This window comes from Pseudochaenichthys georgianus, chromosome 22, assembly GCF_902827115.2.
Source record: "Pseudochaenichthys georgianus chromosome 22, fPseGeo1.2, whole genome shotgun sequence".
NCBI classification, from domain to species: domain Eukaryota; kingdom Metazoa; phylum Chordata; class Actinopteri; order Perciformes; family Channichthyidae; genus Pseudochaenichthys; species Pseudochaenichthys georgianus.
The window spans coordinates 12,289,529-12,316,671 of NC_047524.1; the positions used below are offsets into that span (position 1 = coordinate 12,289,529).

At 40.0% G+C, this 27,143-nt stretch overlaps 1 protein-coding gene across 1 annotated transcript in view; it reads right to left on the reverse strand.

The window, feature by feature from the left end:
• The window catches only part of rps6ka1 (ribosomal protein S6 kinase a, polypeptide 1), a 53,252-nt gene extending 27,089 nt beyond the window's left edge, over positions 1–26,163 (reverse strand). Inside the window, exons 1-2 of the mRNA XM_034111185.2 lie at positions 25,547–26,163; positions 17,625–17,669 (exon numbers count right to left, since the gene is read on the reverse strand). Coding sequence (XP_033967076.1) covers positions 17,625–17,669; positions 25,547–25,609 — 108 coding nt within the window. The 5' untranslated portion in view covers positions 25,610–26,163. The remainder of the gene's footprint in view (positions 1–17,624; positions 17,670–25,546) is intronic.
• Between the last annotated feature and the right edge of the window lie 980 nt (positions 26,164–27,143).

Sequence of the window (27,143 nt, forward strand, 5' to 3'; positions counted from 1 at the left end):
GCCTTTTTAATTTGCGTGTAAACCTCCCGGAGATGCTAGATTAACTTGCTGCATAAACACAACTCTATGACTCACACCTAAAACACATGAATCATGGTGTGGTTGCACTTTGTTTGTATTTGCCCGCATGTGGATAAGCCTAAGTAATGGGGTAGTTTATTTTGTATTGAACCATAAGAGAGTGTGTGAGTTTGTGTGTGTGCCAGAGCAAAGTCCATCTAGCTTTGGTAATGAATATGATTTTCCATCCGACACTAACTGACTAACTTGCCATGCAGAAATAGGAAAACTAAAAGTCGTTTATACATAACTGGCAAACCAAATGCGGCTCAGACTATTCACCTAAAGCTATTCAGTCAGGAATTACAATGCCAAACATATTTTTTGCAAGACATTGTATGACCTTGCAGAAATAACATTCAGGATGTGACAAGAGTCGATCAGTCTGGCTTGATTTAAGGCTGTCCTCGCTTTTAAGTCTCTATACTTCACAAGAAAAATAGTTGAAAAGTTTGGTGCAGAAACTTTAAAGGACAAAAGCGAACAGGGTAGAACGGGCCAAGGACACATGCTTAATATATCGTTAAATAACCGGGCTTATCTGGACTACAAGACATGATGATGTATTAGACTTTAAGGAGGCGCAGTATGATGGAAGATAAGAGGGGAGAGGAAGAGAAGAAGAGGATGCTGCACTTGAATGTACTGAGTAAAATGATGGGGGGCAGTGAGAGGGAGAGCATGGAAGAGGGCATCTTCAAGCCTCAGTGCCTTTTCTCATTTAGGAGGTGTGTGTGCGCACGTCTATGTGCGTAAGTGTGTACGTCATCAGGGTTCCCTCCCCAACGTCACCGTAAGTCCTGCTGGGACACCAGAGTCCTCTCAATGCGGCACTTTGACACAATCCACGCGGCTGTTTCCACTTCATGTAACCGCTATGGTTTAATCATCTGATAAAACAAGAATTAATGGATATAAATTGCAAGTCTGGTTGTTCCTCGTCAGCAAAATAATACAATTAGTCAGCCATCACTGCTGCCGAAACAGACCCACTCAATCTCATTGTCATGTGTGATGCAAGTATATTGAGAGGCAGAGGTGGGAAAAAATTACGCCATAAACCAAATGGAAAAGAAAAAGAGACACAGTGGGTATTTCTCAATGTCGAAGAAGGCTCCTCCAGAGCCACTATTTCAAGGATGCTACGTCATCGAGTCCCGCCGAAGGACTGTTCCAATGTCCAGGATCCTTGGAAATCTACCGAGGCCGGCGTCCTTCGTTGCAAGAAATGTTAAGGCTGCACATGTGTATCCTCTGCGGTCTTAAAATCCCCACAATGCTTTGCGTACGGACCAATTTCCAAAATCTTTAGCGGACATAGCGCTCCATTTAAGGCGGGGCCTCGCATATGACGCACACCTGTTAGCCTGTTCCACCATTCTTCATTTTCTGAGGCTTGGAAGGGTTCTTGCCTCACTTCTGAAGGACCTGACTCGGAAGACATGAAGCGTCCTCGACATTGAGAAACACCTAGTGGATGTATTAAGGTCAACTGTCGACGCACACGTTGGTAGACTCAACATTTCAGGTCGTCATGATTGAAATGACATGTTGTCATTGCCATTTTTGGTAGCAGGTTGATGTGTTAAAGCAATGGTATATTTTCTAAGGCTAAAAAACAAGGTGGCAACTAAAGTGCTGTAGCTGAGTTTAATATGAATCTGTTCATTATTTTCTTGATTGTCAATTAGTCTTCAGATTTCCTGTTTCTTTTTTTGACAAACAGGCCGAAACAAAAACATATTCAGTTGCCCAAAATGTAACATGGACTTTGTGTTATGGCATTTTTTGTATCGACTTAATAGTTATTAAAATAGCCCGCACAATAATTTCCTGTCAATGTACTTGAATCAACTCCTACTTTCAGGTCTTGTTCATATACATTTCATAAAGATCACCAAAGAAGTGTTTTTTGTTGTCTAAAGATTGATATATTGTAATGTACATAATAGTCATAAAAATGGTGATGCGACAAAATGACCAAAGGAACATGAACATATTCAATATAGAATAAAATGTGTATTTACAGTATAGAGAATTCCAATTAAAAAGAGACTTGTTTTAAAAAAAAAGGGCTTTTCCTACAGAATGGAAATATAGTCAGCGAGTTGTCAATTATTCTTTTACTAAATCACAATTTAGACCAGATCATTGCCTATCATTTACGAGGCTTTTCAGCAGTTTAAATATCTTCTGCTGCTGCACAGATGCTGTGAGGAAGGACTGGAATTCACTTCAGGGGAGGCGGTACACTTCAGATAAACAGTACCTCTCTATGCAAAACATCATTTAAGAGAGAAACGTCCATTTTGGTTGGGTTTTAATTTCATGGGTGATAGATTTTGCATAGACCCTGTTAAACACGTTTATACCGGTTGCTGCACAAAGAGAAAATCTTCATGCGCTTAACTTACAAATAAAGCACTTAGTCCATGGATTAGGTATGAATGAGGAGTAAATATTCAAACAAATAAAGCACATTGACTTACCAATCCTTGATTCATAATCGTGTCTATTTAACCTCTCTTTCCTCATACACATTACTTGTTTTGAAGGACAGGACACTTTAAATCCTGGCTCCTCTTCTTTCGAAAGCATTTGGCAGCTTTTAAAAACACACAAAGACTATCTCTTTAAATGTAATATTGAATTTCAGGATGTGGTTCTTTTGTGCGTTACAAAGTTGGCAGAACTTCAGGGAGAACTATAGAACAGCTTGACGATTCACAAAAAGATGGCACTCAGCTTCAACAAACACGTCTATCCTTACAGTACTTTTCACCCCGTTTGTCAAGTCCTAGTGCTCTTGTTATAACTTGATGTATATATATTTAACATGTCAACAGATGCATTAAGTCTGTTCTCAAGCATGAAAGTGTAATTAATACTTCACTCGGATTGCTATCATCACATTTATAACAGCCATTACCCTCTTCATTAGTGCCGGTTTCTTGCCGTAGTGGCATAAGATCCTTAATTAGTTTAAGCAGATCTTTTTTTTTTACAACTCTGAAAGAAACTACCTAATTTAAACAATTTTAACATCTTAACTTAAATAAGGATGCAAATAAATCTAAACAATAGTGTTTTGAAGTACATGGGATTTATTGTTTTGTTTTTGACTGGGTTATGAGTTGGGTATTGTTGAATTGCTGTAATAGTATCGACTACAACATTTATGGTATCCTCCTGACACCCCTAATTATATCATACGTCATTTTTGGATACTGTTGTGATACAGTAAAGTGAGGACAAATCTCTATTTGGTATGTAAGGGTATGTTAGATATTTGTATGTATAGTACAATACCAGAAACAGCATAGTATCATTTTGCTTTTCAGCCTCATAATATATAGCTGTGCATAATCACTGTATGTAATAAAACACTGGCTGCTTAGTTCTGAGACCTTGCCAACAAGATGACAGAAAGCATAAATCTCTAGGGACCGTATTGATTTTCTGACCTAAAAAAAAACCCACAGAAGGACACAGTATGAGGTTTCCAATTTCAATGCAATTTCCGTCCTAAGAGCATCACTATAATTTGTTTTGGAGGCAGAGGTTAGCATCGAGCGATCTTAACCCTTTCTAGTGACAACAACTGTGAATTATTCCTTCAACAGACAAGCCTGAGGGTGTTCTCTCTGCTGCGTGTTCACTTTATCCAGCCTGACACAACCCGGTGACTCCTGTGACCTCAAATGACATCGGGGTCTATTAAGCTGTAATCTCCTCAAGACCTCTGCTCATAATGTGACAGATTTCCAACAAAGAGGTGAAAAGTAGAGAGAGGGTCCCCATGGGTCACTCCGATAGGACCAATCTTATTTGTAGGTGCCAAATCTGCACAATTACTCTCTCTGCTAGATAGATGGGCCTCGATGAATACATAAGTGAAAATCAGGTTTAGTAAAAGGTGTGTTGTCAAGCATGTATGGTTAATTATTAGCGTATGCACCAAGTTTATGTCCATGTTTTATATGGACATGCAAGGGAAATATATAGGAAGTAGAAAACAGCAGGCATGCCATGTAAACTGGGTTTATTGCTATGCAAACACCAACATTTATAGTCAGTATATACATAGTGATAAAACTGCAAACGCCATACTCTTTAAACAGTTATTAGTAACAATTGTGATTTAAATGTAATCGTTTATTTGAACCGGGACAGTGCACATCGATTTTGTATTTTGTAAATTGTGTAACTTGCTGCTGTTATACCATCAAACTATGTGCAATATATACATTATTATATACATATGCCATTAATAACTGTGTAATATATACCTGGCTACTAAATCCTAAAAACTGTTACAGGATTTGTATTTTGAAAAGTTGAATTTCTTTATTATATCATAATTTAGTACTTTTTTTAACATATGTAACATTAAGCTGTCTGTGGCTCTTTCCTGCTGTAACGATGCAAATGTCCCCTCTGTGGGACTAATAAAGGTATTCTGATTCTAATTCTGAACACTTTAAAACAAAACAATGCTTACAAGCGCAAATGAGCCGGATTTTAGCTTTAAGCTCATTTCCATCCGCAGTCCCCTCACATACTACAAGAACATGACATTTACAGTTGCAAGAAAAAGTATGTGAACCCTTTGGATTCTCCACACATAGCGTTGTGTGTTCCTTCCAAACAACTCAACTTTGGTTTCATCTGTCCACAGAATATGTTGCCAGTAGTGCTGTGGAACATCCAGGTGCTCTTTTGCAAACTTCAAACGTGCAGCAATGTGTTTTCTGGACAGCAGTGGCTTCCTCCGTGGTGTCCTCCCATGAACTCCATTCTTGTTCAGTGTTTTACGTATCGTAGATTCGTCAACAGAGATGTTAGCATGTGCCAGAGATTTCTTTAAGTCTCTAGCTGACACTCGAGGATTCTTCTTCACCTCATTGAGCATTCTGCACTGTGCTCTTGCAGTCATCTTTACAGGACGGCCACTCCTGGGAGAGTAGCAACAGTGCTGAACTTTCTCCATTTATAGACAACTTGTCTCACCGTGGACTGATGAGCATCAAGGCTTTGAGATACTTGTGTAACCCTTTCCAGCTTTATGCAAGTCAGCAATTCTTAATGGTAGGTCTTCTGAGAGCTCTTTTGTGCGAGGCATGGTTCACATCTGGCAATGCTTCTTAAGAATAGCAAATTCAAAACTGGTGTGTATTTTTTATAGAGCAGGGCCGCTTTAACCAACACCTCCAATCTCGTCTCATTGGTTGGACTCCAGGTTGGCTGACTCCTGACTCCAATGAGCTCTTGAAGAAGTCTTTAGCCTAGGGGTTCACATACTTTTTCCACACTGCACTGTGAATGTTTACATGGTGTGTTCAATAAAAACATATAATTGTTTGTGTGGTATTAGTTTAAGCAGACTGTTTGTCTATTGTTGTGACTTAGATGAAGATCAGAACACATTTTATGACCAACTTATGCAGAAATCCAGGTCATTCCAAAGGGTTCAAATACTTTTACTTGCAACTGTATATACATAGCAAACATAAATACATGACATGCAGAAAGAGCATGAGCAGCATCCAAGCATTTACCACATGGCAGTACAATGTAGCAGCTATGGTACATGTAGCTGTATGTCAGCCCTTGGGTGTATCCTTTATGAACAGCTCTGCGGTCATTAGCTGGTTGCTAATGACACAACCAGGAAATGAAGGTAGATGCTGAGGTATGATGGTTATAGTGCATACTCCCAAAGGAGGAAAGGGTTACAAAGAAAAGAGCAATATGTTCTGACCACTTTGAGGGCAGCACATAATCCTCTCATTTCCTGCACATCCAGTCATTTCAGAGAACTGCTAACCATCTGAGTCATGTTAGAGCGGGAAGTAGGAAGACTAACGCATCTAGGAGCGAGGAAATTATGAGCAGTCCAACAAAAAGAAACATTTATACAATGTGTGTGTGGCTGAAAGCTGGGTCCTAGGTGTCCTGTCACAATGCCTGATCGAATACAATGCCCTTCTGATTGATCTAATGAAAGAGCTGCCAACAAACAATGCTATAAAAACACAAACCCTAGAGCTCACGCCCAGCTGCTTACTATTCTTACTGGCTGTCAGAGAGTGTTCCAGTGTGCACTTGTACCACATTGTGATGCGTACAATCTCAGTCTCTGCATTTGTTTTATTACAATGTCAAGTTGACATTTCTATTTCCCACACCACTGCACCCTGTACAAAGTCTTCCTGTGGAATGAATACACACACATGCCCACCGAAAAGATGTACACAGCTCACTGCTTGATAAAAAACAGATCCAAACAGCTGCAATATGTTGGGGTTCATTTTGGCTACAGGAAGTATAGCTTAGGACTCACACACACTGTAGGACACACAAACACCCAAAGCATGTGCATCGACTACACAATAAAACATTAAGTGCATGTTAGACTATACCCGGAGGTCATGTAATCACAGACAGCTCTATTCTCTTTACATCTAACCCCGTCTCCCCTGTCAACCCCTCCCTCTACCCCTGCAGAGGAATGTGAAGCGTTTAGCTCCGTGGAGCTCCGAGGCGTGTCCAAACCTTGTTAATACAGGCTTCTGCTCACTGGGGATCGCAGCCAAGCAGATGCCGGAATTATGCATTACTCCCCGGGCAAGATTTCATGATCTTTTTCAAGATGGTGGTTGAGTTTTCTAAGAAGTGTTTAATACATCCGAGATCTGAAAATGTGGGATGATGCTGTGCCAAGCTGGAAAAAGCAATAGAGAGCGCGTTCAGCTTGAAGTACAGTTTAATAGTCGTCCTCTGTCCTCGTAATCCTTCCTTCAATAAAGTTTTATATATGTTTATTTAACCTTTGATATGCTTGTCCTCTGGGCATGCATGCCATTTAAGAGCCATATCCTGTTACACTGTGATTCACATCAGACAGACACCCAAATCTTTCATTCATGATCACCTATCGGACAACTTAAATGACTAGAGTTACTCGCATATGGATGTTTTCAAGGTATGGAGGAAGCAGAAATGGGATAGAGTAAGCGATATTATAGAGAAAGAGATACATTTTCTGATCAATTATTTTACCCAGGACTGATACTCTGAAATAAAACTGATAGGAGAATCACAGGTTTGGTGATATCATTGCAGAGTTTGCAAACAATTCCTGGCATTTACTGGAACTTGGCAAACAGGAACAGCAGATGGTTGAGGAGTATAGTACCAGAGTGTGTCAGGTTATTTATTAAACACAAACAAAATGGATTTATGTGTTGCTTTTTGCAATCATCAGCTATCTGGCCCTCCATGTAGGCTGACAAAAACACACACATTTGATTCAACACATCGTCCCTGGTGTGTATATGAGTTACTGCAGGAGCTTGGGGAAAACAATCACACACCTCAACAGCAAAACTGCCCTATGCTCTGTCCTCACATAAATCGTACTTTTAGTCGGCTAAACCCAAAGGGGCAACGCAGTAAAGCGGCTTCACAACGATAGGATGTCATTCAGAGGTAGCCCCTGCGGGGATGCCAGCCAAGAGGAAAGCAGAGAGGAGAGCGACTGAAGGAGGTACAGCGGAATAGAGAAACAGACAACAACTGAGAAGGTAGAAAATAAACAAATCAGATGTTCTTTCTTTGTCATTCTGCCCTCGGGCCATCGGAGTAAACATCAGTACATTTAGCAGATTAAAAGCCCTCAAAGTCATATCATGCAGTATGCCAAATAAAGACGGTGTTTCCCATAACTCTGAGACGAGAGCAGACAAGCAGGAAGTAATCCCTGAATTAGAATAATTCCCTTTCATGAGACATTCTGCACAATAAGAGTACAGGCTTTTTTGCTGAGTGATAAAAATAGAACATTGATACAAAGAGCTGACTCGTGGATTCTTCTGTAAATTTGTTGAGCTACAGCTAGATGCAGGTGAGCTTAGCTTAGCACGAAGCCTAAAAACAAGGGGGACTACAGTAGCTTGCCTGGTTCTGTCCAAAGCGTACACAATCTGCCTACTGATACCTATAATAATAAATAGCTAATTAATCAATATGCAATATCTTGTTTGCCTAATCCATACAAAATCAGAAGCAAGTTTGCGTTCTACGGGACCTGCTAGCTGTTAGTAACTGTTTCCAGGCTTTACGCACACATCTAATCAGTAGTAATTAGTGCATTTCATAGTTTTTCCTAACTATTTCTTTAAAATAAATGTCAAAATAAATGTACTGGGTTTCCTTTTATCCACCATTGGTTGATCCATAATTGATTGGCTGTCAAAGGTAAGAGACTGGAATAGCCTTAAGTCGACCTCGTCCTTTTTGCACCCAATTACTTTTCTAGCTTTTCCAGCCATCATTTATAGCCTATGTCTAAGACAACTTTCAACCGTCTTAATTAGTTACATTGGCAGTAACGTAGCAACCACGACTACTCATGAAGAAGCAGCGGATTGGCCTTGTTTCCCTCTCATACATCCAAGCCTCATGCACAAAAGCACAAACTGGATGTTCCAGCAGCAGCTGCTACAGCAGTGTTGTGCACGGCTAACACCTCACCAATGTGACCTCTAAAGCATCATCTCCAAGTTGATCTTAAAATAGGATGGTAATCACGTGCGCCAAATGACAATGAAACACAAAGCTTTTAAGCTGAAGTGGTTGATACAACAACAGATTGTAACAATGTGTTTAATCATTCAGCCCTTTAGGATTTCTAGGTTAAACACTGACAGATAAGGAACTGAGTGCTTTACCTCTCTGGAATAGGTATATGTGTGTGTGTATTTACAGAGTATGGGGGAGGTGGAGGGTAACACCACATGAATCAAATGCAAGGTCATGTTTGTAGAAGCAAGAGCAGTTGCCATGCCTACAACATGCATGTGCACACAGAGACTTATGGTTGCACAAAGACCTGCCGCGAGGCTTTTGAGCCTGACTCACCAACCCTACTCTGCTCTACGGTAGCCCAGAGGTCAAAACAGCTTGTCATATAAACTGCAATCCTTACCTACGCGCTCACCACTGGTAAATATTTAATCAGTCCTGGAAACACTCAACACCAAGGCAGCGCTTAGCCCTCCTTCTGATTAACACACACTTGAACAGGAAGGCAAAGATGCACTGCCCTGTGGAAGCCTGTGTCTTGATCCACGGATATACAGAGATTAGCCAGAGGCAAGATGGATCAAGATTCACAGAGAGCTACAGTGTGTGTGTCTGCAACGTCCTCTTTTTTGGTTTCCTTTCTTCAGTCAAAGAGCGCTGAACTGTTTGACTGTGTGTGTGTGCACTGACTGGAGGGAGAACTATCCTAGTATCGTTTTCTCTCCTCTCTGTACTCCAAACCTGCAGTCCTCCTATGCAGTTTGCCCTCCCCTCCATTCCCGCTCTTTACAATTCCCTCGTCTCCCCCCTCCGTTGTGCCCTCCCGTCACTCGGTCAGTAAAGCGTGAATACAGCTCGCTCAGCACCTTGCTGCAGTAAAAAAGTCATTATCTACATTAGGGAGTACAAAAAATGTCAGTGACATCAATGGAAAACAAATTATGTCTCCGCCTTCAGCCTGCAGGCTGGTTGGGCTGGTCATGTTTATGTGTGGGAATCAAACCAGCAGAAGCACACACAAAGCAAAACTGCATACTGTGCATATTATTGACCACATAATGACGCAGTAGTTTTTGTGACATTCAATTTAAGAAGTTTTGAATATGCAACCCTCACCTTCGTGTTTGACAAGGCAATCCCACTCCAACAGGTGCAACGACTTGGCAAGTTTCTGTCATTTTTCAAGCGAATGTGACATGTTGGTTAAAGCTTCTCAAATGTAACGATGTGCTCATCTTACAAGACTGTGTTCGAGACACAAGCACTTTGAATAGAGATTTAGACATTCTATTGACGGTTAAGGAGAAAATAATTGTCAGATTTATTCATAATGAATATATTCCTAACTTGCAGCTCTACTCACAACAAGATCCATTAAGTAGCTATAATAAAGCTTTCAATCATACCTTCATCAGCATAGAGAATTTGCTGAATAATCAGGGAACTTAAAATGATTTTTAATACAGTTATACTTTACTCTTTATAAGGCATCATTAAAAAGGCCACCTTAAGTTAACCTCATCCCGAGATGCTTTTTGAATTCACCTAATGTTGTCTAGAAAGGTAATCGTGTAGTAAAAAGTGTGTAGTATTTATTTTAATAATTAGAGGAAATCGTAAAAAACCCAAAGAAACCTTTGAAACCTCATTAGTCCATTATGCTCCGGTTGTTCCAAACAGTGATATTTTAGACAATGAAAAGGATAACATAAAAATGCTCAACAGTATCCTAGAGAGAAAGCCTCACATTTTGCCAAAACCATAGCCGTCCTAATCCTCATGCACGACCACACTGAGCCCAGAAACTGTGACGTCCCTCTGATACATCCAGGGACACTTTTTGTCAAGATGGCTTTGGTTTGCTCCTTCATATATGATTATAATGAATAGTGGCTGCCTTGTGCTCCCCCTAACAACTTCAAAAACCGTGTTCTCAGAGTGTGTCCTCCATTTACAGGTACATAGAACATTTTGGATTATCCAATTACAATCCTGTTTTCCTTTTGTCAGGCTGGCTGTCAGCTGCTCTGGTGTGAAACCATGACAACCAATCTACCTTTGAGAATATTACAATCACTTTAGGCCAGAGAATAATAGCTAAAAGATAGAATAAAAAGTACAAAATATACTATCTGTAACAATATGTATTAAAGTATCAGACCTGAAAGACCTCTTCTTGTCATTGTTAACCAAGCATATATATTATTATGGTTATTATCTTAAATTAAAGATACATAATTGGGTTAAGTCTAAAAAGTTCAATATCATCTGAATCGTAACTATGGCCAGTCAGGAACTTCTTAAAGTGGTTGCCAAGTTTTGATTGCCATATTTAAAAAATGCCTATAAATATTTTCTTAATTCCTGCCAAATGTTCTCAGTCTTAGTTTAACATATGATATGTCTGTATGAATTTGTCATTGGTTTGAAGTGCGCATGGCTCAGTTAAAAATAGAGTTGGTCAGTCCTAGCAAGAATTAGGATTTCGCAACATTTCATCAAAATGTAATGACAGTTAGTGGGTTGTTTGCTAATTTCCCACCCCATTTTCTATCAAATCAGAACAAAGCACACCTACACACATTGCTGATAAAGAAGATACAATGAGTTTACTGTAAGAGGGTTATATAAATTCGTAATAATTCATGACTGAGGATGTTTTTCTTCCCAAAAGTCTCTTCTCATCTCTGTCACAAGTAATTCATTTAGACCAACTAACTCACTCAGCTTCACTAACAAAGCAAACACACAATTAACAAGAGAGACTATTGTCACTTCCTTTAGAAGGCAGGCACGTATTTGGCTGGGTTAATTACAACAGGGCTGAATGAATCGCCTCTTGCGAGCCTCATCAGGGGCCTCATTTATAAAGGGATATACGCTCAAAAAAATGGCGTATGCCAGTTTCTACGCAATGTTTGCGATTTATAAAATACTAACTTGACGGGAAAACATGCGGTCCTTCACGCAAACTCTAACCCATGCGTACGCATTAAGCACAAAAACGGGAGAGACGAGAAACTGCGACACCGTTGGCAGAAGGAAGAATGGAGATAAATATGTGGAAATAATACCATAAATAAAATGTTACCTCTCATTTATCATATATGAAGAATTCATTTTCAAACATTGATTAAAGCCAATCTTAATTAAACAAACGCCTGTTTGAGACTCCTCAGTGCACACAAAAACATAACTTGGAGAAATAAATAAATACGGATACGTTATTTAAAACCACCTCGAATATGTTGCGCTAATGTTATGAAATGTTTTCTCATAAATGATGCGGTTTTGCATTTCTATAGGTTGTACGAGCATGGTTTTACATACTACCATGTTTAAATCATGTTTTACGCCGTTTGCTAAGACTTGATAAGTCGCTCATAAAACACAGGAGGTATGGAAACCAAGAACACCATATGTGGTAAATTGTACAGCTAATATAACAACACATAAATGATCTGCTTCCTTGAAAGAGGAAACTTGTCTCCTATCTGATGGTGGTGTATTTTTAAACTCGTCTACTTCCCTTTCTTCGGGGTTGGCTGTCTTGAGTTTTTTCACTACCCACACATGAATTATTCTCTAATGTTGTTGAAAAGGGATTCTTAAATCCACACTTATCATCCTAATCCTAAAAAAATCAATCAGACATCCTTATTGGATTACTAACAAATCAAGTATTTAATGTAAAAAGTAAATGTCAAACTTCCTGAGGAGTCAAAGTCAATGTCGCAAATATCTCAAAAAAGACAATATTCCATTGATAATTATGTTAAAAAACTGAGAAAACCAGCAAATATTAACAATGGAAAGGTTGAAACAAGATATATATTGCTGTTTTGCTTAAGAAACACATTATAAACTTTAAAAAACTGTTGCCATCAGCACCCTGATTGAATATCACTCGAAGAATTTCAAAATAATGTTTTTGGCCTGATTGATGTTCTCAAGTAAGGTCACTTTTGCCTCCTTGGCGGACACATTTTCACTTCCCTGCAGTCACATGGTAGACAGCCGGAGTCTCTCACTCTGTCTCAGATATATGTCTCTGCCTTCCTGTACTGTAGCACATATATCTTGAATACTGTCTTATCCATTGTTTTAGTTTTTTGGAACAAATCTGTCTCCCTGGTATCCTCAAGGGCATGGAGGTTGATGTGATTTGTTGATAGAAATAGGCCCATTTCCACACTTTTGTGAGAGCAGACCACTGCAAGGCAGGCTTATTGCCAGAGAGAAAATTGCTGGGTAATATCATTGCACTGTGATGAGACGGCTCAGATGATTGTCCTCTCGGGTTACTGTGTTCTGCTGGCTGATCACATCAATTCAATACACATAACAAGAGGCAATTTGCTGCCAACCGCTACTGCAAAATCTAAGTTTTTATCTCTTTTAAAATTGCACGGATATGATGAGAGAGAACAGAGAAATAAGTAATAAAATGGAGAAATCGTTAATGAAGTCATTTAACTTCTAATACAGGACTTTTACTAGTGCTGAGGATTTACAATTTCTCAGTTTTATTCCAAGGTGAATTAAATGTCTTGTCTTGGGCAAAAAAAAGTAGCAAACATATTGTGCTCTGAGGCATTGGTTTCAAAAATGTTTGAGTGGTGATTATAAATAAATATCTCCCTTTAAACCTTCTGACAAATGGGAAGAGTAAGTATTAGGGCTGTGCGATTATGGCAAAAATCATAATCACGAATATTTTGGTTAATGATTGATATCACGATTATTAAATACGATTATTCATTGACTTTGAAAATATCCATTTATTGAACTTTATTTTAACAGTATTTTTTTTAACTGTTGATTACCCTGAACGTATAATTCAACAGAAAAACCAATACAAAAATAAATAATACATTTAAATAAATAATATCAAAATAATAAATACCAATAAACAAGATCAACAAATATTTTGGAGCGCACTTCCGCAAGCTACTAAAGATATATTAATGTGATAAATAAAAATAAATTAGACCAAAATATGTTACAGTGCACTGTCACAAGCAAAATAATCATTTTTTTCGATTATGTTGTTTTCGTAATTGTGGCAGACAAAAATCGTAATTGCGATTAAAATACGATTAATTGCAAAGCCCTAGTAAGTATCTTAATATTATTTTTATAAACTTCAGGAAAATGTAGTTTGTTCTTATTTCTTCTTACTATAATCATTTAACAAAACTCCGTTTATTAATCATCTAATTAGGCTCAATGACATAAAACAAAAAATAATAATCTCCTGTATGAATGATGACCCTTAGTTAAAGCCCTAGGCAGCTTTCTACATTGTTTCATTCCATTTTTTTGTGTTGTCTATCATAAAGCAGATGACAAAAGAGTCTAAAGAAGAAAGACAGGGGGCCCTTCTCACTTCTCTTATTTTTCATTTCCTCGCTCCTCGGTCTCGGTCTCACCGGAAGTTAATTTGTCTGCGCCATCTTGAGTAGCGTCCCAATGGCCTTATTTTTGCCGGAGGACCGAGAAGCGATAACGGAGGAGCTATAATCGAGGAACCACCAGACCATCCTTCCATGAAATCCTCAGACAATCGCGCCGCCCCCTTACTGTGTATCGCTCACTGATTGGACGAGGCAGTGCATGCACTGATCTGATGCTTCTTGACATGAGAGCAGTTTCCCAGCGGAGTGAAGAAAATACATGAACCTCACGGGAGTGACTCCTCAGTTTATACTGTGTTTTGTTTCAATTCATGTTTCATTTAGTTACAAATATGTGATATATCTGAACAACAAAGTGGTCAAAAATCATTTTCTTCATTTATTGGAAACATTTTCATGATCGCTTTTTTCGTTATTTAAGAATGGCGTTTATCTTTTTTGAGAATGAGTTCTTATTTTTTTTAACGTATTTGGGTCTACAACAGATGATACAAATGTTTGTGTCAGTGAATGTGTACTAACAGAGGCGGGGGGGGGGGGGGGGGGGTGTGGAAATAACGGGGACAGAGCTGGCTGCTGTCAGACGATCAGCTGTGCAGCGTCATCACAAACGGACGTCGCTTCAAGTCACGTTCCGGAGGAAAGAATGTCCCATTGCTCTTAAAACTAATTTCCCTGCGTCTCTCCATGCTTCCCTGGTGGGAGGGACTAGTTGCAGGGAAACGACGCAAGTGAGGGACGCAAGGAATCCATTTAACCGAAGTGAGAAGGGCCCAGGGTCACTGAGTTGAAACCATGTGAACAGTAGTCTGACATGGTGCCAACCTACTGCCTCAGGTTAATGGCTCAGTGAAACCATGGGAGGGACAAAGGTGGTGCTACAAACCAAGTAATAAGCTTTTGAGTGTTCACCTTTTTCTACAGCATGTAAAAAGCCAGAGAGAAAGATAGAAGTGTCAAAAACCAGAAGATGGCTCATTAGTGGTACACACACACACACACACACACACACACACACACACACACACACACACACACACACACACACACACACACACACACACACACACACACACACACACACACACACACACACACACACACACACACACACACACACACACACACACACACACACACACACACACACACACACACACACACACACACACACACACACACACACACACACACACACACACACACACACACACACACACACACACACACACACACACACACACACACACACACACACACACACACACACACACACACACACACACACACACACACACACACACACACACACACCACTGTTTTGAAGCCCATTTCAGGTTCAAACGTTAGAAAGGGCAGGCACTCTGTCCCTCCCTTCAATCGTTACCTATCCCCCCTCTCTCCCCCTCAGTTCCCCCATTAGGTCTGCTGGAGCCAGGTAACTCCCATGGCTAGAGTAGATAACAGCCGCCATTATCAAATTCCCAGCATTTAAACAGCAGCTCGGCATCGATCACCGTATAGCGCCCGGTTACAACTGCTTCGCCCGCATGGTGCCACAACGGTCTGGTGATCCGATGAATCACTGTGCCAGAATTTTTTATTTTTGTTAGTCTTGTTCTCATTGAATGCATGTCAAAATGCATCATCATATTATGCTCCCTTGCTCCATCTATCCTTTTGTTTGTGAAACATGAGCTAGCTCTCTTGTAGAATGACAGGCACTAAATCCCTAAACCCCCTTTGAAGGTCATCTTAATTAACAAGATTACACAACCAATCAGATTGCTGCGATAGTCCTCAATCAATTAGCTAAACATGTGACGCATGTCATTACAGCGCTAACCAGGCCTGTGCGATGATTGAATATAATCGACTTTTAGCAGAGCCATATTGTGAAGATATGATTAGGGATGTACAAATCCAATATTCTTGTATCAGCGCCAATACTGACCCTAGCATCCGGACTAAAACCACCAGACTCAGGGACCGTTTCATCCCACAGGCAATAAGACTGTTAAACACCTGAACTGTTGAAACAACATCCCTAATATTCATCTGGCTGCTACAGTACTTACAAATTATTTTAAAATTATTTATCTATATATCCTATTTCAATAACTTGCATATAGACTCTTATTGCACTATTTCACTTTCTTTAAACAATTTTTCTTTTTGTATTACTAATTACTTGCACTATATTTTTTCGGTTTATCTGTGTTTTGTGTTGCTCTGTTGGAGAAGCCTGTGACACAAGATTGTCATCGGCATAACTACACTGTAGCTATGTTCGTATGCCAAATAAAGAACCTTGAACCTATTGAGCGGATCGGTTATCTGCCATGATGTAACAAATACATTTTCTTTTTCACATTTATCATGACAAGCTGCTAACTCTGTTTTTATTGACAGTGTCCAGCATTATATTATCCTACACAAAAAGGATCCCATAGACCTCACATTGCACAGGGGACATTTTCGGGAAAATTGGTTTAAAAAAAAAAAAAAGGTACTGAAAAAATTACCATTAAAAAGGATATCAAAATTGGTATAGAGTTAATGCTGTTAAACAATAAGTAATACAAACTCATATAAGCAATGGAAGTACTTAACATTGCATTTTTAACATTGATTTTTGCTTTCATTAGGCATTTAATATATGTTTAGACATCGATACTGTGATATTGATCTCAACCATACTGTCGATTCTCCTAAGTCATCAGAAATGAATGGCTTTGATCAACAAAGTGTGCCGACTCCTTTTACTGAAACACTTATGTCTCATCCAGCGCACTCAACTCTCTCTCAGTCACCACACATTGTTCTGAGCTGGAAGAAAGGAGGACCTCGCTCTTCAGATTCTATCACCCTACAGAGGGAGGGCAGATAAAAAAAAAAAGAAAGAGGCTAAGCGAGAAGGTAGAGTTCCTTGTCCTCTGTTACATGGCGGGACAGTAATGGTTTATAGGAGGAAGCAGGATCCCGTTTCAGAGCAGGACAATAAAGCCCAGAGGCCAGCCAGGAGGCAGGAAAGGGCTGACTCTGTGATTTTCAGTGTGTGTTTTTGTATTTGCAAGCTTGCCTGTATTTTCCTCTGTATGTTAACAGGACAGCTGAGGACATGCAGAACACTCTGGCCCCGTTATATTGACCCAGACACATTACTATACACACAGTGGCTGTGGCTCGATCAGCCTTACTGAGACAGGAGTCAACACATTAAACTCCAGCCAGCTAATTGCCCTCTGAGGGCTATCGATTCATCTGCTTAATGAATAACTACTGTATACGCACAGATTAGCGCAAACATGTGCATGACGTCTTTCTTTTTCTTCCTTTGGCAGTGATGACTCAAAATGAAGATCACACACGAATTTGCCCTTTAATGGAATGTTGCCTTCTGCTGCTTTCCTCCATAGAAAAGCACAAAAGCCAAAGAATGCTATGGGGTTTGTCTTTGATGTAATGTATTGCATGTTACGCCGTGTGAATATTGAGTCACATTTGTCTGTCTGAGTGTGTGTCTTCTGTGAGTATGTGTGTTCCAGAGATGCCATGTACCTTGACAGCAGGCGTGACTCCATCCTCAGCAGTGCTCTGCCCATTCTGTTGAGAAAGAAAATGTGAGAAACAGTCAGAGTGTGTGACAGAGACAATATCATGTGTGTGTGTGTGTGTGTGTGTGTGTGTGTCCATGTAGTTATATATTTCTGCGACATTATGCATGGCCCTTAAAAAAAAAAATGAATATATAAAAACCTAAGCCTTCTTACAACTGAAACCAACTAGCAAACACAATCAGAAAACATGCTGCACCTAAATTCAAAATAAAAATGAATTCAAAACAGAAAGAGCGAGAGAGAGATACAAGAGAATATTTGCAAGACTGTGTGGGTGGTCCACTGTTTCCAGCACTTTGCTCTTCTGCTGGCAAACCTAATAATCTAAGGCCGACACACAAATGCACATCGTTCCCCAGTAGGTACGGCTTGCACAATAAAGGGTAATCATTGTTATTTGTAAAACAAAGGCTGGCTAAAGGCTATTTTAGAAAACCAACATGTTATATTATATGGTAGAAATGGGTGGCTAACTTTGATTTTATGTTACAGAATGAGATCTGTATATGATTCTGTTGCACACACAGCCAGGTAGGACAAGGAAAATGGTAAGCAGAGGAAAGTGGTGATTTTGTTAGATATGATATAATTGTTTAAAAGTAGGGGCCATCATGATGACAATTTGATTCACAATAAGTAAGGTGGGAGTAATCGTGTTTACACTTGGGACAAAGTAGAGGTTTGTTTTCCCTCTGGACTCCTGGCCATTTAGCCAAAGAGATTGCTTCTTTGTGTAAACTGTTTAAACTAAGACAGGATCCAGGAAAGCAGCCCTGAAACCATCCAAACAACCTATTAAAAGACAAATGCAATTTTTGGTTGAATGTTTCAAATCATGACTTGTATTATCAGCATTAGCATAGTACCTACAGTATTAAAAAAATAATGTGGAGTGTATTTGATGGGTCCTATTTTGTTTGTTATGATAAGATATAAGCCCAAATACTTATTTACAAATAATACAAAACATTTAAATTCATATTTACTCTTATACTTTTGTATTCATCAATCCCAAGCAGAGTTCAGCCAAGTAATTTTTCTCAGATTTGGTAAAGCTCCGGCAGAGCTACAGAAGACTACGATACAATATCCTTAAACACACAGTCTGACTAATCCCTATTAATAGTACATTGGCCTTAACATGAACATAAATATATTGGATGAGAACTGACCCCTAACAATTGTCAAAGAAATCAAAGTGAAATTGTCTGGCCAAGTGTGAGAACATCGTAAAAAAACTACCAAACCCCCTTTTCCGTTTTCACTTTGTTTTCCCATTATAGAGGTGATATTCACTTCCTTCCTCCAAGCCCTTTTCCCTCAAGACTGCACAAAATATAACAGGCAGTCCACACAATGACAAGCAGTGGCCATAACAATCAAACACAAAACAGAAGGCTATACAGCAGTGCAAGACATAAAGGAAGCACAGGCAATGACAAGGAAGCGGCTTTGATAAGCTCTTGTATACTCAAAAGGGGAAAACCTCGGGCAGTTTTATAAACCAATAGTTAATCTGGTTGGACTTTAATCATGATCTCAAGAGAGGTAATTACATTTGGGAAAACTGTGCCAGCAATAAAAGCTATAATGTGAGGTGACAGGAGAAATGGAAACAATTAAGCGGCTAAGTGCATTTCGAAGTCATGCACAGATGTGTTTTAGGTGTAGTCATTTCAAAGGAGAGGAAGCCCAGGTTGTAACAATGGGCCTTGCAGATAAATTCAATCTCAAATCGAAATCTTCCCAAATCAGTCCACATAATTACTCATCCCTTCCTCTCTACTTATATGCCATCAGTCAGGGGTGTGTGATAGGCGTTCTTTTACTCAGTGCTGTGAAGCCAATGGTGTGAATCTTAAATGTGTAAGTGACACTGTCCGAGTGTGTGGTCAACAATTCCTTCACGACGTTGCTGCTCAACACATTTCAACCTCATTAGCTGTGCATGGTTGACCCAAGTGGCCCAGTTAATGGTGCTTTCGCTCCCCTGGGCTTCCTTAATGAGAGCACAGGCATGCACAGCCCCATTACATATCAAGACGAAGCAGTTAATAAACAACCGTGACTTAGAAAACACCCCAAGAAGTGCATGAACTATACTGTGCAGATACACGTATAGAAATAAGCGATACAATATGCACACAATTTACTGGAACACATTTCAGGCCACAAGCATGCTGTAAAAAGATTTATATACCAACCAGGGTTTCCGTTAGCCGGTAATTACCGGTTTTTAGCTGGTAAAATTTATAAAAAACCGGTAAATTAAAAACCTGACGGTCAAAATGTCTGGTAATAATTAGGGAGGCTCCGATCGATCGGCCGCCGGTCATTATCGGCCGATATTCACTCTTAATAGTTTGATCGGTGCTCTCTATAAAGGCCGATCAGGAGAGCTGGATCTGATCCATATGGACATAAACGCAAGTGAAGTGTAACCGGAGCGAGAGAGAGATCAGATCAGCTGCTGAGTCTGACCGAGACACGCAGCTCTGCAGGATCACCTGAAGCCCCGCCCTCTGTTTAGCGAGCTGCATGAGAAACTGACGTGGAGAGAGAGAGGGAGGGAGAGGATCCGTTTCTCCCGTGTTATTATTCAAAGTTGATGTAAACTTCTGAATAATGTACGTTATCTACTACAAGTAGTTTGTTTGAATGTAATAATTATGTTGTTTGTTGTTTGTGGAATCATTTATTGAAAAATGAATCTGAATTTTTCGATCTGTTACGAATATAAACTGAAGCAATATAAAAATGAGCCCCGTGAACTGAGTTTTAAACTGAAGCATATCTGCTCATAGTCCGGTAATTACCTGCTAACGGAAACTCTGCTACACAACTATTATTATTATTGAAATATGACCGGTAAGTTTCAAATTAGTCCGGTAAAATAAATTCTGCCCGGACATTTGACCGGCGAGAAAAAATCCTAGCGGAAACCCTGAGACCAACGTATTAAACCTGACGGAGCCAGACGGAAAACCTTTTAATTTCTCACAGGACTCCTATATGATTAGGCAAGGTAAACAATCTCACAGCGCTGATGCTGTGTGTGTGTGTTTGATAGATCAATCTGTGTTTTAACAGCGTGATTAGAGCAGCAATGCCCTGTAACTAGGCAACTAAGAAATACAATAACCATTCATTTGTCTGTGCATGTACTATCTGTGTACACTTCTTGTAATCTCACCCGCCAGTGAGAACTGACAGCAGGTCAATGCCAGAAAATAAAGCGGTATTTCTAGCAGTCTAGTTTAATATCTGCAAAAAGGCTCCTTCCCAACATAGGCAAACACACCGTCTTGGCTTCACTCACAGGTTAACTTTTAACTCTGAAGTTCAAAAGAAAGACTTTTTTTATCAGGGCTGCTATCAGACAAAGGTTTTTGCTATCACATGCCCACTCAGCCCTGCTCCACTCCCACAGCTCTGCTCAGGTGTTCAACACGTCACACCCAGATTAGCTGCAGCTAAACCTTTACCTGCATGCACGCACACAAAAGACAAAAAGCACAAATGTGAACTACACAGCTTGCACACACTCACACAAGTACTAAAGTGTGCACTGCTGACCACGCCATGTCAACCCTACTTTCTCCTCTACATGGCTTGTTCAGTAATAGCTGAAAAATGAAAAGCAATCTTTCTCCTCCGCCATAAAGGCTTGTACAATCCTGCTCCTAACGTCTGGGCTTGTGCCGTCTCTCTTTGAGGCAACTTTTTCCTTTTAGTTGGCTAGGTGTCTTCTCCTCTGACAATAGATGCATATGACTTTAAGCCACAATTGGTGGACTTGGGTCTAGATACCAATTGATTGAAAATGTTATACGGCTGAGATTTCACATCAATTTGAAAAGCTAAGTGGCCAGTTCAGTTCAAAGCGATAAAAAGAGAGGCTGAAAGGTAATGAAAAATAATGCATTAGGAATTAATATAATAGAACAAATTCATCAGTGGCCATCAAACAAAATCAAATTGAACAAAACACAGGTTGTGGACAGAGACAAGCTAAAAAGGTATCATCAAGATACAAAAACAAGCAGAAATCAAAGATGAAGTTCAAGTGTTTGCTTTGTTTGTTTACCCATTTTTTATCTATGCACTTATCAAAGCCACTAGAATCCTTTCACAGAAACAATCATTTGACCTCACAGAACAATGGTGGTTAGTCTACTGCTGCCTCAATGGTCAGTCAGTTTGTGTCAATGTGCGTTATTGGTGCTTTCTATAGTTTCACAAAAGTCCCTCGATAACAAAACAAAAAAATCAGATCAGGAGCGCTAGACCAGCATCCTCAACCGCCATCTAGTGTAGGTAATACACTGACTATGGATAAACATAGGTGGTCCACTTTTAAACTTTCCATTCACAGGATTTGGATCCATTAATATTTTGGAGGAAATCTGAAACAACTAAACACTGACAGAAGCATGATTCAGATATTTTGCAGGAACTTTACTAACGTGCATGACCAATGCAGGTGGTAGTGACTCAACTGGCACAGGATGGTGATGATTTGTTGAAGTGCTTTTATCAGAAATGATTCACTGAGAAGGTCATTCATAACAGATATGGTTTGATGATGAATAAAAGGGCTCGATCCAACTAATTTGAATAGCTCTATTCATTGAACGCTTGCTTTGCACCAGCTTCAACTACAAAAGCCACTATATGAAATGTTCCCTTCATGACACCTTCCAAACAAAAGCACTTGCACAAAGATTGATTGGGAAACAAACTTCCCATCAGCTGCCAAAACACAACAACACACTTTCCGTTTGAATAAATGCAGAAGAGAATGGTTTCTTTGATGGATTATGCATCTTGTTTATTTTCCAAATCTGCCAAAAGTTTGTCTCAGTGTCTGTCCCATCTGTCTGTATGACAAGCAGACCCTCGGCTGTGCCACCCGCTTGACTCTCCCAACATGTTCGCTGGCACGCCTCCAGACTCAGTCGCGCTCTCTCTGCTCAATCAATCTGAGCCCTGAGCCGTCTCTCTCCGCCATCAGGAACCCAAGGGTGCAGCTGACTGGTAGGTTGGTGACAGAGATAAATGGCACAGATCCCACATTGACTGGCTGTGACTGGTGCATTCAAATCAATTACAGATACTGGATTTTGGTGGACATGGGCAGCCAAAAGTAATCCCTCCTTATAATATATATATATATATATATATATATATATAGATATAGATATAGATATAGATATAGATATAGATATAGATATAGATATAGATATAGATAGGCTGATAACTAGTGGTGCACGATAATTATCGGGCCGATAATTATCGGTCCGATATTAGGAATTATGACGTCATCCCGATAAACCCGATATCAGTATTAATAGCCCCGATTATATACAATATATTTTTTGGGTAAAAAAAAAGAAAAAAATCCTGCGGTGTGGGTGGATTGGGATGAGGGGCGCTTGTTTTTCTCTCGGCTCCTCCCGTTTTGCCAGTACTGTGGTATTAGTGGTTTAGGAAGAGGGGAGTTTTTCACAAATCCAGCGCTCCCTAACTCATGCCTGGCTGTGACGTAAATGGTGTGCGGCCGTGAAGCCAGGACAGTAAACAAACATGTCGTCGGTAGTATGGGACTATTTCAAAGTTTCAGAGTTAGATAGTTCGCTTGCTATCTGTATTAACAAATGCAATGCAGAAGTTCCACGAGGAGGGAAAAAGGCAACGAGCTATAATACTTCCAACCTGATTAGTCACCTGAAACATCGCCATCGCTACGATAGTGTGTTAAAAGCGTACGAAGACGCCTGCGCTGCTAAACTAGCGGCGAATCCAAAGCCAGCTGCAAAGGCACCGGGGCTTTTACCTATCGACGAGGCTTTTGAAAAAGGCAAGAACTTTATTTGGGAAAATAAATATGGTCACTTTGAAGAGTCAAAACTTTGTTTTGTTCATAGTAGTAATGCTCATGTCATTTGCTCACTACTAGTCTTTTTTTTTACCACCAGGTGTGCAAAAACTACAGGTACATTTAATATATATATATATATATATATATATATATATTATATTATTATCGGTATCGGTCTTGAGAAGCAGGAAGTTATCGGTATCGGTTTGAAAAAACCAATATCGTGCATCCCTACTGATAACTATACTCTATCTTTAGCAATGAGATCACACACTGGCTACCAAAGATGTGTGACCATTACACAATCCCAAGGCAGGGTATTTCTTACAGTAATAAACCTGCACTCTTCACAGCTCCGCAACACCATCTGTTCAGCTGTTATACGTTACTCAGCCAACTCATATGCTGAAGAATTCTGTAAATAGTAGAGTTTGTGAACAAAAAAACTGAACAACAGTGTTGTAAAACTGCTTCTTTCTGCACTATTTGAAGGTTGACTCATTCATTATAAAAGCACAGGTAATAACATCGGAATGATCTTCAATTAACTGTGTCTGCAAGAGCACAATAAATAATATATTGCAAGTTCCCCAATAGTGGAAGTGCTCTACTGATTAATTACATAGCGTAATGAGTACTTGTCTTTCATGAATTAGGCCTCACATATTATGAGAAAACTCAGTTCATTACATTCTTGGAAATTATTTCCTCAGCTTCGTCATCAAACCAGAGAGGTTATCTAGACAGAGAGATGGGAACATAAGCCTAATTTATAATCAGACTGATCTCTTGTACAGCTGATTGAGGACAATGTGTTATATTGTGTGCCGAGCTGTTTATCAGTGAGATCAGACATACAAAACATTGCCATGACAGCTCGCTTCACCTGCTTAGTCTAATGACTAATTCAATTGAGGATTTCCTTAGATGACCCTACGGATATTGTATTCGAAACGAGGAAATCAGATTCTTTTGGAAACCTGTGTAGCCAAATGTGAAACAGATTGCATCCGCGCAGCCACTATCTGCTCATCATAACCATAATGTGATAGATGCATATTCACTAAGCAACCAGCCTGTTCAAGAGCCAATTGAAGAGTTCATGAATAATAATGCCATCAGAATAAAAGGGGTCTGGATACACAAGCATCACACATCTCTATTGCTTCCCTTACCCTAAAAGCTCTGGAAAACATTCAATCTTTCCATGCTCAACAGTGTCATCCTCTACCTGTTGTCTAGTATTCAGACACAAAGCAGTGTTTACCTCTGCAGAGGATACACACACTGCCACAGCATGAGACTGGTGGCACAAGAGTGGGTGTTAAAGAAACTGTACATCTTTAGCATAAGAACAAGGAAAAAGAGTAATTCTGCAACACATTACTTTCACTTAAAGTACACATAGCAAACGAAGAGCTTGCATGTACCCATTTTTTTAAGTTTGTGATACATGTGTGAGAATACTTTTGAGATTTCCTTTAGTTCACACGTTGTTTTTCTCTCTGCTGATGGAGCTTTAAGATGGAGTTGGGCTAAATCTCCAGTGAAAGCCCACACATTTAAGTATTTCAGAATGTAACTCTGTCATCTACTTTGGGTGCCAATAGAAAACTCTTACATGAAGAGGTTACAATTAAACTTTCCCTAAAATAGTCAGGACTGCCAGTAAAAAAGAGGAAAGTCTCCAAAGTGTGGGATTCAAGTGTAATGGACAAACTATTTATGGGATCATGTCTTGCATTTCTAATGTAAAACCCTTAACATACATTATGAATTATTAATTGAGTCTATTTCCACCAAGCTAAGTATGAAGGCTATAGTTTGAATAACTTTTTCCAGAAAGTGGCAACACCTTGAATCGAGGGCTAAGGTGCTCACACCTTGTGCGCCATTTTACCTGAACCAATCAAACTCAATCGAATAAACTGGTCAAACAATGCATGCAAAAAATAGCGTCGACATATTTCACCTCTCATTACCTCCGTTTCGAGCTGCACTAGTTCCATGGTGGGCCATGGCTCCGCGATCTGAGCGAGAGGCATTTTCGCAGGATTCTCAGTTTCCCAGTAGCAATTCGGTCGGCGCCGCTCCTGTCAACTGCAGTGTTCACCAAGAAGCTCCTTCCTCAGGTCGAAAGTCCAGGTGGAGTGGGTTTATCAGCACTTTGCTCTCTGATTTGAAAAGGAGGCGAGCATGCAGACGCTGCACGCGCAACCAAGTCTTTACAAACAATTGTAATCCCTGGGTTTGACTCCGGTGGCCGCTGGCCACTTGTTTATATCTATCGAAAGTGATAATCCAGTTGAAAACACCATGAACCAAACAAATACCCTCTTGTCCGTTCAGGTACGCGCGTTGGCTAGACTCAGGATCTTTGGTTTGACAGGCGGGAGAGCAAAGCCAGGCTGCAGTGCGGTCCGGATAGACCCGTGCGGGAGGCTCGTGCCACCTGAAGGAATTAACCAGAGTCCGTGCTGTCTTGGCAAATCGACACCGTATCAGATCTTCACGGCTTCCTCCCCTTGTGATTTCTCCCAGGTCCCAACAGTGTACGATGCGATGCGCGCAGAGACCTCAGTGTGGCTCTGTAGTACGAGCAGGCTCCAACTCGAGCTGTGATTGGCAGACTCCTGCAGGATTTTAGCCAGCCCCCTCTTCTACTAGATCCGCCCAGGTCTGATCGTGCCATCATCTGGCGGAGAGATGAACTGCAAATACGTAATGCAGACAGGAGCCTGCTATTAATGAAAGGCCTGATTTCTCTCATAGGCTACTTGTGATGGATCTGCAGGTGCATCATAATTGATCCTCCTCGCTTGAAGTCACTCAATTCGGCAAATAAATGTGAATGAATGGCAGACAAATAGCACTAGGCTGTGGATGCATAATGTGTAGTCACAAACAATATAATTGCAGTGTGCAACTTTTGATGTTTGCCTTTCCCAAACTACAATACTTTTCTTCAATATACAAATAGTGCACAGTAAGTGTAGACCTACACCACCACTTCCTCTAGGTCTAAAAACAACACACATTGTTGCAAAGAATTACATAATAGATTACACAAGAAATACAATGTCTAATATCCGGGTCGTGACCAGTGCTGTTATTCTGTTCGGACATCACATTGATGAAGCACACTTTTCATTGACACAAACTCTTTTAATGCTCCTTGAAGTATTCAGTGATATAATAGAGCCCTCCACCCTCCCAACACTTCTCTGCTTCATTCACTGCCGAGTGGATTTTGCCTAGCTTCGGTTACTATTGGCAACTGCAGAGCATCAAACCACCGTGGATGGGAAGGACACCATTTTTCATTCAAATTAGGCTAATGTAGGCATTGCACGTCATGGAATCATAAAATAACAATTAATCAGTATGATGCTGGGACCTGTCTTTTGGTGGATTTGTTGGTAAACGACTTTAAACACAAAATAAAGCTGCATTGAGGAAGCCTATTTATTCTAAGACCTACTGTACAAATACCAGTCTGAGCTCTGTGACAGGTTAAACAATTCTGAACTGGAGACGAAAAAACCTTTTACTATCTTTTATAATTGCATATCATGTTCT